The sequence below is a fragment of the Nymphaea colorata genome, chromosome 9, assembly GCF_008831285.2.
Source record: "Nymphaea colorata isolate Beijing-Zhang1983 chromosome 9, ASM883128v2, whole genome shotgun sequence".
Taxonomy (NCBI): domain Eukaryota; kingdom Viridiplantae; phylum Streptophyta; class Magnoliopsida; order Nymphaeales; family Nymphaeaceae; genus Nymphaea; species Nymphaea colorata.
This window is the reverse complement of record NC_045146.1, coordinates 19293796-19312477: the sequence shown is the minus strand read 5'-3', so window position 1 is coordinate 19312477 and position 18682 is coordinate 19293796. Positions and strand designations below refer to the sequence as shown.

General features: G+C 41.4%; 2 protein-coding genes across 7 annotated transcripts in view; both read left to right on the top strand.

Annotated features, from left to right (window-relative positions):
* The window catches only part of LOC116261494 (serine/threonine-protein kinase ATM), a 145682-nt gene extending 132688 nt beyond the window's left edge, over positions 1-12994 (top strand). For 3 of the 4 annotated variants that reach the window (XM_031640278.2, XM_031640277.2, XM_031640279.2), the window contains 5 exons: positions 9623-9754; positions 9887-10021; positions 10098-10163; positions 10482-10625; positions 12717-12994. In XM_031640278.2, coding sequence (XP_031496138.1) covers positions 9623-9754; positions 9887-10021; positions 10098-10163; positions 10482-10625; positions 12717-12794 — 555 coding nt within the window. In that variant the 3' untranslated portion in view covers positions 12795-12994. Of the gene's footprint in view, positions 1-9622; positions 9755-9886; positions 10022-10097; positions 10164-10481; positions 10626-12716 lie in introns of those variants that run through there. The other variant, XR_007574323.1, reaches the window with a different exon arrangement.
* A 2888-nt stretch (positions 12995-15882) lies between these two features.
* LOC116260959 (dof zinc finger protein DOF5.6-like) lies at positions 15883-18383 on the top strand. 3 transcript variants are annotated; one of them, XM_050079648.1, is made up of 4 exons: positions 15883-15992; positions 16064-16207; positions 16323-16370; positions 17228-18383. In XM_050079648.1, exons 2-4 carry the CDS (start codon positions 16157-16159, stop codon positions 18071-18073), a joined length of 945 nt encoding a protein of 314 aa, XP_049935605.1. In that variant the 5' UTR covers positions 15883-15992; positions 16064-16156; the 3' UTR covers positions 18074-18383. The 3 variants fall into 3 exon arrangements, with proteins under 3 accessions (XP_049935605.1, XP_049935606.1, XP_049935607.1); XM_050079649.1 differs by lacking the exon at positions 15883-15992 and having other exon boundaries at positions 16019-16207; XM_050079650.1 differs by lacking the exons at positions 15883-15992; positions 16323-16370 and having other exon boundaries at positions 16026-16207.
* The last annotated feature ends 299 nt before the right edge of the window (positions 18384-18682 follow it).

Genomic DNA, 18682 nt, shown 5'->3' with positions numbered 1-18682 from the left:
TGGCAGAAATCAAACAACAGACATATAAACCGCTGCAGAGTAACCACCAGAAATACAGCTGAGACATTGCCATTTCATCGGAAATAAGGCTGCCAAAATAAGGCTGAGAAACAGCCAGTAAGAAGGCTGAGAAACTGCTAGAATTGAGGCTGAGAAACTCCCATTCTACTCAAAGACCCTTCAGATGTCGCCGCAGGCCGTCGTTTGACCCACTCGAAGATTTCAGTCGCCAAAAATCTTCAATCTCTGTGGAAAGAATGAGGGACACACTGGGAAGGAGAGAAAGAGGGACGCACGGGGAGGAGAGAAAGAGGGCGATGGTGCCCTTGTCCTTTTTTTTGCTTAAAAGTTAAAAAAAAAATCGAAAAAATGACGAAAATAACTTGACATGATTTTGTTAAATTTAAGGTCTAGACATCAAGTAAGTATACATATATATATTTCATATGTACTATCATACATCTAGTTTCATGTATGATTTGTATATATAAATACATATGTATGCATAGGTGTTTATGTATTTTATATGCTTCTTTTTCTGTTTTTATTTTTTTTATTGTTTGTAAAAGGGAACTAGCTGTTGGACCAGCTTCCAATGGCTAGATTTCTAGCCATTGGAGCTGGCCCAACAGCCAACTCCTTCTTCCTCTCTTCCTTTCATTGTACTATAAATAAGGGACTGTTGTCTCTTGTTTTGTTGCAAAAGCACCCTTTGAAAGTTTGAATTACTGCATTTGGATGAATCGGGACCCGCTCCTATTATGTCTAAGCTATTTATGTTATTTTTGTGGATGATTACTCTCGATATGCTTGGGTTTACTTTCTTAAACACAAATCGGAAGTCTTTATGAATTTCAAAAACTTCTACAACATGATTAAAACACAATTTGATGCTAACCTTAAAATTTTTAGTAGTGATTCTGGGGGAGAATTCATTTCCTATGAATTCGAAGAATTTTTAAAGGAAAAGAGAATTATACATCAAAAGTCTGTCCTAAAACCCCCCAACAAAATGGAGTTGCCGTAAGAAAACATAGACATATTCTTGAAACAACAAGAGCTCTTCTTATATCAAAGGATGTTTCAAAAAATTTTTGGGCTGAAGCAATTCTAACATCTATTTATTTAATTAATAGAATGCCCTTTCAAGTTTTAGAAAACATTTCTCTTTTTCAAAAACTTTTTAATTTGGAGCCAATTTATGAAAGATTTAGAGTCTTTGGTTGCAAGTGTTACATTCTAAATGACCAAAATGACCAACTTTCATCTCTATTCCGAAACTCAAAAATGATATAGATGCTATGACATTGAAAAAGATAAAGTGTATGTTTCAAGAAATGTGATATTTTTAGAAGAAGAAAATGGTTTTGATGCAAATAAGCCCATGCATGAAGATGACTATTCTTTCTTATGGATAAATGATGATGATGTTTTGCATTATTCATATGAGATGCTTCGAAAGAGATTGATAACATTTCTTTTGATAATAGACCACTAAGAGAAGTTATAGTTTATAGGAGAAGGTCACAACAAAACACCCAAGAGTCTCAACCTACTCTTAGGAGATCTCAAAGAGATATTCATCCACCTCAAAAATTTGTCTCATACGTGTCTTTTTCCTCAACACATAGGACTTACTTATTAGCTATTCATTCCTTTGATGAACCTTCATCCTATCTTGAAGCAAAAACTAACCCGCATTGGATTGAAGTCATGAACAATGATGATAAATTTAAGAGAACTAATCTTTGATTAACCTCAAAAGAATCCCTAACTCCTCTTTATATAGACTAGAGGAGAGGGATAAGTTACAAGAAAGTCATTAAAAAGAAACATTATTGCACAAGTGCCCTCTCAAGCCTAATACTGAATATAAACACGTCTTAACACTCCCCCTCAAGTTGGAGCGTATATGTCAAACAAGTTCAACTTGGAACAACAACTTTGGAATGGTCCTCTTGCAAGAGCTTTAGTAAAAATATCAGCAGTTTGCCCTGTAGTTGAAATATGGGAGGTACTTACAAACCCCTTTTGAATCATGTCTCTGGTATAGTGACAATCTACTTCAACATGCTTGGTTCTCTCATGGAAAGCAGGATTGTTAGCAATAAACAGAGCAGCTTTGTTATCACCTAACAATTGCATAGGAAGAGGCACTTCCACAGTAAGATCCAACATCAGAGATCTAACCCACATAACTTCAGCAGTAGCCTGAGCCATAGCTCTATACTCAGATTCTGCACTTGATCTGGCAACCACTGTCTGCTTCTTACTCTTCCATGTGACCAAGTTGGATCCAATAAACACACAAAACCCAGTAGTGGATTTTCTGTCAAGGTGACATCCCGCATAATCAGCATCAACATACACAGATATAGTGAGAGATGTACCATTTTGAAAGAAGAGTCCCATTCCTGGTGAATTTTTTAGATACCTGAGAATCATCATAGCAGCATCCCAATGGACTTTCTTGGGCTTGTCCATAAATTGACTCACTCTGCTGACAGCATAGGCAATATCAGGTCGAGTAACAGTGATATATAGGAGCTTCCCAACAATCCCTCTATATTGTCTAGCATCAACATCTTCAGTATCATCATCATACAAGCGAGTATTGATGTCCATGGGTGTAGAGGCAGGTCGACATCCTAGCATACCTGTCTCTTGCAAAACATCAGTAACGTATTTCCTTTGGCACATGATAAGACCCTTCTGATTTCTGGCAAACTCAATACCTAGGAAATAGCGTAGCTCACCAAGATCCTTGGTGACAAAGTGTCATCCAAGGACGCCCTTGATGTTGGAAATCCCCTGAATATCATCCCCTGTAACAATGATATCATCAACATAGACAAGAACTATCACTGTACCTGTAGAAGTTTTCTTGACAAAAAGGGAATGATCGGCCGAAGAACGTCTGAAGCCCTCATTCTCAATATTCTCTGATAATTTTTGGAACCAAGCTCGAGGACTTTGTTTCAGACCATAAATTGCCTTTCTCAATCTGCACACTTTCTGACACTCCCCCTCAGCAACAAACCCTGGTGGTTGCTGCGTATACACTTCTTCATGTAGGTCACCATATAGAAAGGCATTTTTGACATCAAGCTGTGATAGAGACCAATTCTTGCTGACGGCAACAGCGAGAAGAACCCGTAAAGAAGCATGTCGTGCCACAGGAGAGAAGGTATCATAATAATCAACCCCATAAGTCTGAGTATAGCCTTTAGCAACCAGGCGAGCCTTATATCTCTCAATGCTGCCATCTGCTCTGTATTTAACAGTAAATACCCATCTGCAACCAACAATAGCTGCATCAGATGAAGGAGTAACTAGTGTCCAGGTGCCTCTAGACTGAAGGGCATCCATCTCTTCTTGCATTGCTGCGGCCCATTTGGGATCAGAAAGAGCGTCCATGGGAGTCTGTGGAAGAGCTACAGCCGACAGTCCCTTGACAAACTGTCGGTAAGTAGGAGTGAGTCTATCCATGGATAAATGACCAGAGAGAGGATGCAAAGTGCAACTGCGTTTGCCTTTCCTTTGAGCAATGGGCATATCAAGTTCATTAATATGAGGACCAGGAGCATGCTCTGGAGAGTCCCCTATGTCATCATCACATAAAGAATTGTCAGCAGGATTTGTGTGTTCAGGAAGTACCTTGGGCATGCTGGGTGAAGGCACAGGAGCACAGTGGGCAGGTTGAACAGGTTTAGTGCGACGTTGGTAGATAGCCCCAAAACGCGAAGCAACGGGTTGTGGATAACTCATGAGAGGTAAAGGAAGGTGGACTTCATCACTAAATTCAGGCACCCTTAATTGAGTTCCATTTGGAGAGAAATAAGAGGTTGACTCAAAAAATGTAACATCAGCACTCACATAATATCGACGAGTAGAAGGATCATAACAGCGATATCCCTTTTGAGTGCGGGAATAACCAACAAAGATCGTTTTGATAGCCCGAGGGGATAACTTATCTCTCCCAGGACCAAGCAACTGAACAAAGGCAACACATCCAAAAATACGAGGTGCAACAGAAAACAATTCTCTGTCAGGAAAAAGAACAGAGAAAGGAATAAGATCTCCCAACACAGATGACGGCATGCGATTAATAAGATAGCATGCTGTAAGAACAGCATCTCCCCAGTAAGAATGGGGAACATGGCTGTGTATGATAATGGTTCTGGCGACATCAAGAATATGGCGGTGTTTTCTTTCAGCAACCCCATTTTGTTGAGAGGTATAGGCACAAGAAGTTTGGTGAATGATACCCTTATCCCTGAAAAATTGTTCTAAAGAGGAAGCACAGAACTCAAGAGCATTGTCAGAGCGCACAATCTTGACACAAGTATCAAACTGAGTCAGAATTTCATTGATAAAATTTTTGATTACATGACCCGCTTCAGATTTGTGTTTCATAAGAAAAACCCAACTAACACGACTGTAATCATCAACAGCAACAAGATAATACCGATGACCCTGAAGGTCAGGAGTACGACTCGGGCCCCAAACATCAAAATGAAGTAACTCAAACACAGAGTGGCTACTTCTACTGGACCGCGGAGGAAAGGATGACCGATGGTGTTTGCCTAACTGACAAGACTCACATTGAAAAGACGACTTATGAGACAGCTGAGGGAGAACATGCAGCAGTTTCTGAAACGGGAGATGTCCAAAACGTAAATGCCAAGTATAAGCCGAGGATGAGGACGACCCCGACGAGGTAGATCCAGCAAAGGGAAAGGAATGCACTAGCCTGTAGAGACCTCCCTGTTCACGGCCACTGCCAATCACCCTGCCCGTCAGTATATCCTGAAACACAAGAGAGGAAGAGTCAAATATAGCACGACAATTTAATTCTCTGGTAATCTGACTGATAGAAAGTAGGATATGGGGGAATTCTGGTGCATGAAGAACGTGCTGCAGCGGCAATGATGAAGTAAGTTGGACCACTCCATGTCCAACAACTGGTGAATATTTTCCATCTGCTAGAATAACCGAACGACCCGGTGGAGTAGGGACGTAAGAGGTGAATTGCGCCTTATCCCCACAGAGATGTGTCGATGCACCAGAATCAATAAGCCAATCTGTAGTGTCAGTAGCAGAGCAGACTGTACAGGCAGAATACATACCAGATGAAGAAGCACTCGCAGCGGTAGGAACAGTAGAAGTGGTCGGACCAGGGGCTTGATGGGCGCTGTCGCCAATCAAGTTCCTCAACTGAGAGAGAATGTCATCTACATGCAGCTCACTAGAGGAGGCAGTGTGCTGAGGCTTAGGCTGCTCAGGAGAATCAGTAGATACAGTCTGATTTGCAAAAGCTGGACGGCCATGTTTCTGCCAACACTTATCCATAGTATGACCAATGCGGTGACAAAACTGACATACAGGGCGCGAAGGGGTATTGCCACGGCCACGGCCCCCTCGTCCTCTGGCAAAAAAGGGTCCACCTCTGCCACGAGTAGCAAGCATAGCAGAAGTGGTATCAGGAACAGTCGATGCAGAGATCGGAATTCTGCTGAGCCTACTGTAAGCCTCATCAATAGGAGGAATCGAGGGACTAGTAAGCATTTGGTTCTTTGCGGATTCATAAACAGAGTCTAAACCAGAAAGAAAGACCCCTACCATAAGCATATCTTTGTATGCCTTTTGTTGTTCACACTTGCATGCGGGAAAGTAGCTATTCAGTCTCTCAAACATGGACTTGAGACTAGAATAATAAGTGTGAAGAGGTCGGCCATCTTGTCGCATCTGATGAATATCATGATGAAGCTGCATAATGCGCGTTTCATTTCGTGCCTGTGAATACGTGGCAGCAAGGGAATCCCACATATCCTTTGCACTGTCCTTGTGCAAGACTTCATTTGCAATTTCTTGAGAGAGAGTACCAACAATCCATACCATAACCAACGAATTATCTTTAAACCAAGTAGTATATTTTCCTACCTTCTGTACGGGCTCGGGCTCCAATATGAGATGTTCCTTCTCATGAGCGATCAAGGTTCTTTTTACTTGCATGGCCCACATCTCGTAATTACCCCCATCCATTTTGGTGATAATGCTGGAAAATGGGGAACTCTTCATCTCTCCCGACGATACAAAGGAAGAGGTATTAGCGCCACTGCTAATTTCAGACATCTTTCAACACAAAGGAGGAAACCGAGCCACGGAATAGGAAGTGCAGGCAAAAAGAATACAATCACATATCGAAAGACAACATGCAGATCATGAAGCAATAAGCAGTTAACGCATGTAGCAATCCAGAAGTCTGATCGGCGGGAAGAGGCAACAGCAGAGCTGAACGAAGAGATATACCAGAGACGACGCTGAAAAGAAAATTAGCGTGCAGAACCACGGGCAGAGCAGCGGCGGAGCAGCGTGCAGTGGAGGAGCAGCGTGCAGAGCAGCGGCGGAGCAGCATGCAGCGGAAAGACGCTGAGAGGAAAATCAGCGTGCAGGCGGCGGCGAAGATGACAGCGACGGGGGGGGCGGCGAAGATGACAGGCGAAGCAGCAACGGGCGCAGGCGTTCAGTCTGCTGGGCGGAGCAACGGTAGAGTGCACACGCGGCGGCGGCGCAGGCGGACGGGCGCAGGCGGAGGCGGCGCAGGCGGACAATGGGTAGGGCGACGAGGGGCAGCAGGGATGGGTCGGGCGGCGGCAGCTGACGCCGATCAGGCGGCGGCCGGCGCCGCTCAGTCGGCGACAACTCGCTGAGGAGGAGACGGCTGGTGCTCTGATACCATGATAAATTTAAGAGAACTAATCTTTGATTAACCTCGAAAGAATCCCTAACTCCTCTTTATATAGACTAGAGGAGAGGGATAAGTTACAAGAAAGTCATTAAAAAGAAACATTATTACACAAGTGCCCTCTCAAGCCTAATACTGAATATAAACACGTCTTAACAAATGAACTTAAAGCCCTTGAAGATAATAAAACTTGGGACATTGTTTCTCTTCCTATCGGGAAAAAGACAATATGAAGTAGGTAGGTATATAAAGTCAAGACTAGAGGTGATAAATCACTTGAAAGGTATAAAGCTAGATTAGTTGCTAAATGATATGCACAAGAATATGGCATAGACTACGAGGTGACCTTTGCTCCTGTTGCTAGAATGACATCAGTCATGACCCTAATGGTCGTTGCCGCCATCAAGCAATGGTCCATATATCAAGTGGATGTCAAAAATGGTTTTTTGAATGGTTACTTAAATGAGGAGGTATACATGGACTCACCCCTTGGGCTTCATTTACCTAAAGGAAAAGTTATTTATCTTAGAAATGCACTATATGGCTTGAAACAATCCCCAAAAGTTTGGTTTGACATGTTTAGCAAATTTATGTTTAAACAAGGTTTTAAATCATGTTATTCTGACACTGCTATGTTTGTTAATAATACTGCTATAGGTATAATTGTGTTGCTTTTATATATAGATAATATGATTATTACATATAATGATGCCAACGGACTTATGCAGGTAAAAGATTTCCTAAAGAATGAATTTGAAATGACTGATTTGGGTAAAGTAACATATTTCCTTGGTATTGAAGTAGCTTATAGTAGGAGACGATACTCTCACAAATGAAGTTTGCCAATAACATCATAAGCAGATCAGGAATCACTGATGACAAGGTGGTTGATACTCCTGAAGCTTTAGGAGCATAGATGAAGATTGATGATGGAGAAATTCTAGAAAATCCCACCCCCTTTTGTCAATTGGTTGGAGCTCTCACATATTTATCCATCACAAGGCCTGACATATCACATGTTGTATATGTCATAAGTCAGTTTCAACAAAGACCCACTTCTATACACCTGGGAGCTGCATTGAGGATTGTTCGATATGTCAAACACAGTATCATTAAGGGACTTTTTTTACCTTCCTCATCAAACTTGAATATGATTGCTTATACTGATTCTGATTAGGGTGAAGATCCTAATAATAGGCATTCCACCACCGGTTTTTGTGTTTTTATAGGTGACTCTTATTTCGTGAAGGTGCAAAAAACAAAATAAAATCTCTCTATCTTCAACCGCGGCAGAGTATCGTGCCATGACTACCACCACCATGGAGATCGTATGGTCAAAAAGCTTATTGAAGGACATTGAAATTGACTTAAATGAAGCTACCAAGCTCTGCTGCGACAATAAAAGTGTCATCTACATTGCTAACAATCATACTTTTCATGAAAGGACAAAACATATTGAAATGGATTGTCACTATGTGAGAGAAGAATATCTTAGCCGAACAATCGATGTATCTTTTGTTCCTTCCGAATATCAATTTGGAGATTTCTTCACCAAGGCACTTGCTTCAGTAAGATTTCAGTTTCTTCTTGGCAAACTTTCGGTGATCACACCATAAGTTTGAGGGAGGATGTTAGAATTTAAGGTCTAGACATCATGTAAGTATACATATGTATGTTTCATATGTACTGTCACACATCTAGTTTCATGTATGATTTGTATATATATGAATATATATGAATGCATAGATGTTTATGTATTTTATATGCTTCTTCTTCCTTTTTATGTACTTTTCTATTTTTTTTTCTGTTTTTATCTTTTTTTATTGTTTGTAAAAGGGAACTAGCTGTTGGACCAGCTTCCAACGGCTAGATTTCTAGCCACTAGAGCTGGCCCAACCGCCAACTCCTTCTTCCTCTCTTCCTTTCATTGTACTATAAATAAGGGACTGCTGTCCCTTGTTTTGTTAAGGCTTTTTGGCCTCTCTTATATATTCTTTTGAGATCAATATATATGTTTTCTTCTCCTCAAGTTTGAGGTTTGTGTAACCTATTGGAGTTGCTGGAATGTTCATGAGTATATTTCTTGAAGCATTTGTATTCTCTAGTTTGCGTCTGATTTACAGGTTCGACCGCACCTGACTCACGTTTGATGCGAGTCATGGGCGATCTTGTTGACCTTCATTGGGTGCGAATCCGGGCCACACCCGAGTCGTGTCGACTCGGGTGTGTCCTTTAAATAGCAGTGTCCATGTGGCTGAGAGCATTCAATGAGGGAGAAATACATCCAGAATTCAGAGTTGCCACAAACTATATATATATATATATACATATCCTAACGTAGAAGCAACATGGTGACTTATTCTTACTCTGTTGTTCGAGGGAGAGGTCCACAGGTCCGCAGATGGTTAAAAGGCAATTGGCACAAAGTTGGAAGCCACAGTTTGGTTTTTCTAGATATATATATTGCGTTACGGTCCCCAGTAAAATGAATTCTATGGTTACTGCAGTACAACCTAATAGGTGTGATTAAACCTTAGATTATGAATTCTGCAGCTACTGGTTTGATAGACTGCCCTGGTACCTAGACCATATCCTATCCTGTGGATCAATTTTTTGTCCTATTTCCTTCTCATCTATTGCTAGAAATGTGGTTTTTATGATGACTAATGAGCTTCTATTTTGAACTTCAATCGTCTCAAAATCCATGTTCTTTCTGTTTTTCCTGAAGACTGATCTTCTGTCAACTCTTTCATATTGATATCTAGAAGACAAAAATGACAGAAGTTCCTATTGAATTCTGTAGAGATATTATTTGATAGGTGAGCATTTATCATATGGCATGCAATTTTGCTGAGTAACATCTTTTAACTGCAGGTTGGTTATATTGTTGGCCTTGGGGATAGACACTCCATGAATATCCTTATTGATCAAACAACTGCGGAAGTGGTTCATATTGATCTTGGTGTTGCATTTGAGCAAGGGTTGATGCTAAAAACTCCTGAAAGAGTAATTATTTGTTCTGCCATTGTTACGTGTGTGTTTCAATCTGAAATGGAGAAAAGAAAAAAGCAAGCTATGCATTGGTCTATTATATCTCAGGTGGATCTCCTTATTTTAGCTCTTATTGTCTTATCGCAGGTACCTTTTAGGCTGACAAGAGATATCATTGATGGCATGGGAGTGACAGGTGTGGATGGAGTGTTCAGAAGATGCTGTGAAGAAACACTCTCTGTAATGAGAACAAACAAGGAGGCACTTCTAACCATTATTGAGGTGAGAACCTTGTCAGATATCTCTGATTCAAAAAAAGGTTGGTAATGTCCACAACTAACTGATAATGAAACCACAGGTTTTTATACATGATCCTCTTTATAAATGGGCTCTCTCTCCTCTCAAGGCCTTGCAACGGCAGAAGGTATGTACATATAGAGATTACTTTTTTCTCCATTTCAATGTTGGTATTCTGGGGTTAGCTATTTGTTTTGCATCTTCTGCTTGGATGAGCGTGTGTTTTTTGAACTTGACAATGGCACGTGATTCTTTACTTTCATATCTTATTCCTGTATTGCTTCTGTAAAACCTGGGTGGGACGTTGATTTTGGGTCCGTTCCCCTTCATCCTTCTACATCAAGCTGGTCTCCTACCTGATGTCAATATCTTATGTGGTTTGTGTACGTTTTTGGCTTCAAGCAATGTTGTTTTTGTTAATACTGTGTATATGTCCTTTTTTTAGGAAACTGATGATGATATTGACTCAAGCTTTGACGATTCTGATGATGAATATGAAGGAAATAAAGATGCAACACGTGCTTTGATGCGTGTCAAGCACAAGTTGGATGGGTATGAAGAGGGTGAAATGAGAAGTGTGCAAGGGCAGGCAAGTTTGATATCTAGTTCATTATTGCACAGATACACAACATTAATCTTTCAAATATATATATATATAAAAGAACAGCTAAAGATTTGACATTATATATATATATATATATATATATAAGGATTTTTTTTAAGAAGAACAGCTAAAGATTTGACATAATAAAAGAGGCTATTGCACACCAAACCTTTTGATTTTGTTAAGAACATGCTTTAAGTTTTTCCATGGCTAATTAAAAAGATTTATGACTTTATTTCCATCAAGTTTGAAATCAGTAAATGAAGGTACCATTTTGTCATCTAAAAATGACATTAAATATATGCCTAATTTTGGAAATTGACCTAGGTTTCTCTTGGATAATTTTTCTAAGGTCAATGAGAAAGGATGTCTGGCTAACTAATTTTGATATAAAAGAAGACAAGTAATTTTAATATATTTGAAAATGTAATCGATATTATTGGATATAGAAAAATAGGTTAATGCAAATTGCAAACTACTGTGCATAAAGCCATAAACTGTCTTTGCTAAGAATATTTTAGTCATTTAAACTTACTGACCCAACTTAAAGTTAGTAATAAGTTCATAACCTAGGATTCGTTTGACGAATAATGTGCAAAACTTAAGTCTGTTTTTAACGTTTGAGAAGCGAGGCGTTTCTTTTTTTTTTTTGTTACTGCCAAATATTGGGTGTGCTTTCAAGATTTCCTTACAATATATATTGTGTTAACCTTTTTCGCGGACTGCTGTGCTCGCTATTGGGAGTCTCATTGGTTTGTTGAACTAACTGTCTTTGCTAAGAGTATTTTAGTCATTTAAACTTACTGACCCAACTTAAAGTTAGTAATAAGTTCATAACCTAGGATCCGTTTGACGAATAATGTGCAAAACTTAAGTCTGTTTTTAACGTTTGAGAAGCGAGGCGTTTCTTTTTTTTTTTGTTACTGCCAAAGATTGGGTGTGCTTTCAAGATTTCCTTACAATATATATTGTGTTAACCTTTTTCGCGGACTGCTGTGCTCGCTATTGGGAGTCTCATTGGTTTGTTGAACTAACTGTCTTTGCTAAGAGTATTTTAGTCATTTAAACTTACTGACCCAACTTAAAGTTAGTAATAAGTTCATAACCTAGGTTCCGTTTGACGAATAATGTGCAAAACTTAAGTCTGTTTTTAACGTTTGAGAAGCGAGGCGTTTTTTCTTTTTTTTGTTACTGCCAAATATTGGGTGTGCTTTCAAGATTTCCTTACAATATATATTGCGTTAACCTTTTTCGTGGACTGTTGTGCTTGCTATTGGGAGTCTCATTGGTTTGTTGAACTAGATGTTGGGGCCTCCAACAGCTTGTTCTGTCACTTTCTCTTGTTCCTATGCGCGATATATGGGAAAGCCCTATTTTAGTGAGATCAGCGAAAACTTTTATTATTCATTCTCAGAATGCGCCTTAGCTTGCTTATGCTAATCTTTTAGTCTACACTAGTTTATCAGTCTTATTGGAGCTTTGTGAAGATTCTGTTTCATTTCTTACGTTTGCTCATCAGTCTCTAATTGGTATTTGAAGTTTCTTCAGCATGACTAGGATGACCACCTAATCGGTTCCATATCCAAACTGGTCCTGGGCCAGCTAGAAATTGTTTTCATTTGGATTATATCTAGCTAGATCTATTCACGGAAATTATGGGCAAGACTTGGCATTTGACCAGGTGCTGGCTGCTCCTATTCCCATGCTGACTTGGCCTGGCTTGCCAACATCCTTGTGACCCAGTTTAAATTGGATTTATTCTCCTTAAATCACCTAGCTGGTCGTTGGAAGCCCTGATGCAGCCATGACATATTCCAGCTTATCTACATGACAGGTTTCATTTTTTCTTTTCAGTTGATCTGATAGGATATCAGATCCTAACTTGGTGCAGGGCTCTATCGTGGGGTCCTAGGCAAGTGCCCTTCTGGATTTAGAACAACTCTTCAGTAGAGAGGTTGATATTGAGTGTGTCCTGTTAAACGTAGCAAATACCATGTACCAAGTTCTTCTTCCTGTGTCAGTTCATAATCGATTATATTCTTTCTGACATGGTTCATAAATTTGTGTCTGTTTCAGGTCCAGCAACTCATCCAAAATGCAGTAGATACTGATCGCTTAGCACATATGTTTCCTGGTTGGGGAGCTTGGCTGTGACCGATATTTTCCTTTCAACTTCTATTGTACAGGTCTGCCTCTCTGCCCTATTGTTGTAACATAAGTTTTGTTGGGTTGATTTGCCACCATTTCTGTATGTATATGTATCGGGTACATCGAGCATTCCTGTTGAAACGGAGTGAGAAATAATGTAGGAAGTTTTCTTGTAATGAAATGAGAAAAATAAGAAGTTTTGTTCCCGTTTTTGTCCGATTACCTACACCATAGTGATCATCACTTTGGATGCATCTTACCGACATGCCCATGATCTAGTTAACCCAACGGCAGACTGTTTGTTTCCAAAACACGAGCCTTTACACGTGTAGTGTTTTAATGATTTTCATACCCAAAACCCCAAAAAAAAATCTTCCTTTTCAAATGTCAAATTGGATTTTATAAACCTTTCTAAATCCGAACTTTCGATCAGAATTTGACTGTTTTCACAATCGAGTCAGCCGGACTTTGGACTCCAGGATTGAGAGTGTCCTGACTCCGGAGGCTTACCCCCAGCCACGAACGGTCGCCATCTGAGGAAAGCAAAGAGAAGGTGGGAGGAAGAGGTGGGGACCCACCGGGAATCACATCACGTGGTGGACGCCTTCACGGACACGATGTTCCGTCACGCCTGGGGGGCGCTCAGCCATGATGCCTCCCCCGCTTCCGGCTTTGGGGCCCCACTTCCCACGTGAGTGGGTCCCACGGAGGACTGTTGGTGGGGGGTAGGCGGCGAATCATGCCTTGCGTGAGAAGAGAGGCAGCAGAGCAGTGGCCAGTGGGGGGAACGGGTGAGAGAGACCAGGGCGGGCTCCCTTTCGGCTTTGCTTCTTTTACGAGGACCCAAATATTCCCACCTTCCTCCCCCCATTAGATCTTCCTGTCCCGTCCGTTGCCCCAGATTTTGCTGACACTCTTGTGCCACAGTGTTCCTGCTCTGTGCGGGGCCCCTAATCAAAGACAAAAAAAAAAAAAAAAAAAAGAAGTTAACTACAGTCCGGCACTGTTCCGCTTCGGATTCGTCTCACGATTCACCGGGTCCGACCCTCTCCTTGGCCAGCCACGGCTTTCCGGTCTTCAAAGTGCCTTCGAAATTGAACCTGGATTTGGATTGGTTGGCTCCCCGACATTTGAAATGAAATAGAGCTCTGTTACCTGGGCTTGGGCCAGATTGTGAAACAGCACTTCGAAATCGCCCGCATTCTGAAGCCTGAGCTCGATCCGTTCGATGTTCGTCATAAAAATGCTGGTCCCTTTGAGTATCAACCACTGTTTTTCTGAAATTTTCTCGTTTAGCTTGTATTTGTTTCTTGCAAGCACATGAATCCCACGTTTGTGTGCCTAAAGATAAACAATTGAAATGCGATGCAATTACACGGTGGTAGCTGCTTGACGCTCCCGCCTGCATCTACGGGGATCAATCCATCGGCCGTAGATACATTCCTTATCCAAATATATCCATGAATTATAGTTGCAATGGACAAGAAACAGATCCATCGTAGATAATTCAGCTACTCAACTCAATTCGAGACGGTAATACTTTCTGAGTCTAATGCAGAACAAGATCAATTCAGTCGTGCTTCTTGGCAGAAACAAACTTTTTCCTTATGTCTTTTCTCTAGTTCAACCGTGGCCACATTTCTTCATGTCAATATTCACCTCGACATCAACGAACGTGGTTCAGATTTACTCACTCCTGCCCTACATTTCAAATTTAGGACCAGATCTTGCGTGATCGATGTTGCAGTAACTCGTATGCACCTCTACCAGAAAATATGGGCGTCAAGTTCTCAGATGTGGCCCAGAGTCCAACCCAGTCAAAATGTAATGAGATCCAGTTTATGTACCAGAAAAATGAAAAGAGATGCAGTAAGTGATGTGTGAAACAGAAGCAGAGAAGAAGATTATTCGATTAAGATAGGTGATGATACTTTGGGAAGTTGTGTGGAGGAAGTAAACTAGATTCAAGGAGACGAATGCTAGACAAAAAAAGCAGGCTTCTTGGTAACTGTAATTGAACTTGTAGTGTCTGGAGTGACTCTGGACGACGAATAAACCGGATAGTGGTGGTTTACGCGATCGCATGATACCAGTCTCATTGTGGTCAAATTTACCTTTCCTGTGTCAGTTTTGCCTGAACCGGATCCAATCCAGATTAGATTTGCCAGGAAGACCTCCATTCACCAGCTAATTAGGGGTTTGGGCATGAGATCTTTAAGTCCAAACCGAAGAAAGCTCAATATCAAAGACTATCATCATAGACATAAATTAGTAGGAATAGAGCTAACACCAGCTTGCGTATAAAAAGAAATCCTGAATCAGATTTTCTTATGTTTTAAGTTGAACCAAATCCAACCGCTTTCAGATCTGGCCTGTTGACCATTTAATTGCATCTGGGTATGGTCTGCAAATTCCAAAAATCTTGGGCAAATCCAAAGAGGGTTTTCCCGTACATTCATCATAGAATATTGCTAGATCCTAATACACCTAATGCGAGATGGCTGCCAAGAACCACAAGTAGGAAAACACAATGTGTGCCTCGGCAACGCCTTAGTAACTCCAAATACTCAGATTGGTTACAGTTCCTCCTCTCATACTCCAACTGCCCCATGAATTGGTTATTCCTAAACCAGTCATGAGGGTATAATGATGGCGCATTGGATCAAAAACAGCTAATTTGTATAGAGCCATAGAACCGGCAAAAACTAGAGATGTATGCATTATATGGACAGAAAGCGAGCGACCAGGATCATTCAATATAACAGTATGAACACGATACCAAGGCAAACCCATGAAACCAAAGTGTAGCAGCACATTCTAATGGATCCGGGTCGAAATTTATTCGTTAAAGAAGATCCGATCCATTGGCACCCTCTGCAGTTACGGTTCGGTACAGGTAGACGTTACAGGTTTAAGGCAGCAGGACAGCAGGGAGTAATCAAAGTAGCGACCCGAGAAGGTGCGGAGGCCGAGAGCCAAACTAAGTGGGGCCCAGTGGAGAAGTGGGTCCCATAGTGCACCTGTGGGTGGGCCCTCTACCTTGCAACCTTATTCTCCCCTCTTCATATCTCCCCTCACATGAAGCCCACTCCGTCACAGAGCCCGCAGCCAACGTCTCCTTCACCCTCCCCACAGACGTACCTCTCTCTCTCTCTCTCTCTCTCTCTCTCTTGTACAACCATCCAAGAACGATCTTCAGTTCTGGTACAGCCGCAAGATCTCAATCTCTTTCTAGAAGCTTCGAATCTATGCTCACTCATTGTCTTGTAGCACAGGCCAGCACGGGAAGCGTGGCAATAAAGGAAGACTGAGGGAAGCGCACCACTGTCGACCTTCCTCCCCCTGGAGGCAGCGAGATAGAGACAGAGATGGTTATCACTTCTCTGCAAGTTTGCATGGACACCGCAGATTGGTTACAGGTGAGGAGTTGTTTCTTTTGGTCATGAGATAAAGCTGCAAAATTTGAATTTGTTGTTGATAATCTGGTTGTTGTTATTTTGGCTTACTCTCTTAGCCTGCCTTTTGTTTTGGCAGAAAAGTTTTACTGGTTCTTTTATGGCAAATATATGCCAAACTTTGCAGGTAATGTCATTGTTCCACTTTGCTGTTATGTGTGTCTTTTACAATTGCCAACGTCTGAACATCATGAACAAAACTTCAATCTTCGAGTTAATCACTAACAGCAGCAGCAATGTCATGATATTCTGCACCCCCAACTTAATTTTCATTGTCATTTTTCCTTTACCAAAATAATTATACGTGGACAACCTCATTATCTATATCATTCGTAAGATCTTAACTTGAATTCCCACTAATTGCATTGTCGGTTGTCCTAACAAACCTAGAAAAGCCATCGTTCATGTATATATAGCAAGTATTTTGTTTTCATATATATTTACCATCAACACATATTTTTCACCTCTGTCGCACAATTATCACTATCTCAGTTCTTATCTAAAAGAATTGAGTCCACAAACCTGTCTAAGAGGGTGTGCTTACTGTTTTGGAGTTGAAGACTATCAAGAGTTTGACAATGCTAGATGTTGATGAAGGACTCAAACAGTTGAAACATTTATTTCAAGGACTAGACTGCTTAAAACCTACTTGGTAGGAGACAAACCCCGGGCGAGACATGAGCACATTGCTTGCAAAGATAACAGTATGGAAATTTGTGCAGTATAAGGTGGGGATCCGAACGCTTTACAGCTGCAAGGGTTGGATCGTTAATGGTCTGTGACTGTCAGTCCTTTGACCTTTCTGCATGAGTTGCTCCTTTCATACTGAATAATACTTTTATATAGATTCTCATCATCATCATCATCTAATTCTACTGTTATTTGATCATACAAGAAATTTATTTTTGTGTCAGATGATTTATTACCGTAAAAATGAACAGAAGAATAGTGCTGATACATAGTGCTGTGTTTCTGTTGAAGCAGGGAGTGATTCAAGAAGAAAGGCCAATGGACTCCCCACCATTGGAAGACATGATATCTTGCTCCAGGCCCTTGATGGAGAGAAGGGTCAGGCCTCAACCTGACCCCTCCCTCAAATGCCCAAGGTGTGATTCCACCCACACCAAGTTCTGCTACTACAACAATTACAGCCTCTCCCAGCCAAGGTACTTCTGCAAGACCTGCCGAAGGTACTGGACCAAGGGTGGCTCTCTGAGAAATGTCCCAGTAGGGGGTGGCTGCAGAAAGAACAAGAAGGTCCAAATAAAAAAGCTAGACCCACAGCCCCTCAACTCCATCAACCCCAACCATGCCTTGATGCCAAGTACTGCTAGCTCCTCTGGGCTCCCTAGCACCATGACTGACCTCAACCTCTCCTTCTCTGGGGTGCAACTCACACACCAAGATGCCTCTTTGCTGGGAAATTCTAGGACCAGTGACTTCAGTGTATTGGGAAACCCTAGAAGCGGTGAGTTCACAGTTGGGGATGTGGGTTACTCAGGAGGAACCAGCTACAATGGTTTCCTCACTCCCAATGGGTTTGGCGCCATTGATGGGTATCACGGGACCAACCTAGGTTACCTTCAAACTAACGACAGAATTGCTTTCCCCTTTGAGGAAAGCGAGGAAGCAGATATGAAGCCAAGGATGCTGAATGTGTTCAATGAGGATGCTAGCTCATCGGTCAAGGCTGAGGATCCAAGCAAGAGGCTTCTTTCCCTTGAATGGCATGACCAGTCGACGAGCTATGGAGGAGGGCATGATTCATCTGCTTATTTAGCATCACTCTCTAGCTTTATGAACAGCTATGGATTGTTCCCCATAAACTAAGTTCGCAGAGTAGAATTTTCAGTTTTCACTTTGCTTCCTACAGGGGAAAAGAAAGCTTAATTTCACTGGAAAAATTAGCTAACTTGGTACTGCTTTTGTTCTTTTCTTTTTTCCCCTTCTTTTGCTTGGTCTGTGTGTGAGTCGGAGAATGAGTCGGTGTGTTTGTTGCAAACAGGGAGAGGTCATGGAGACAAGATGTGAAAGTTAGTGCACAGATTGATGTAATATTTCTCTGCTTTCAGATCATCGAGTGGAAATGTAATAGAGACTTTCTTGAATATGGATTTTGCATGCAAGCCGCTTTTTTCACAAAAACGTGTACTTTTTCTTCTGCTGCTTGACATAAAAAAAAAAGGAAAGTATGTTTCTGGGGATTCACAAAAGGCGGAGCGACATTATTGCTGTGACTAATAATTGGGTATATGATTCCATGAACGCTTTATCGGAAGTGCATGTAAGATTGGATCTCTTCCCCCCACCCCCCACCCCTCCTCTCTCTCTTTCTCTTGTATATGACCAACGCACTGTCTGCTGCTGACTGTGTAACTCATCGTGCAAATGGTGGTCTTCCATTACGTTCTTCTGCAGCATGTAAGAATGAACACTCGT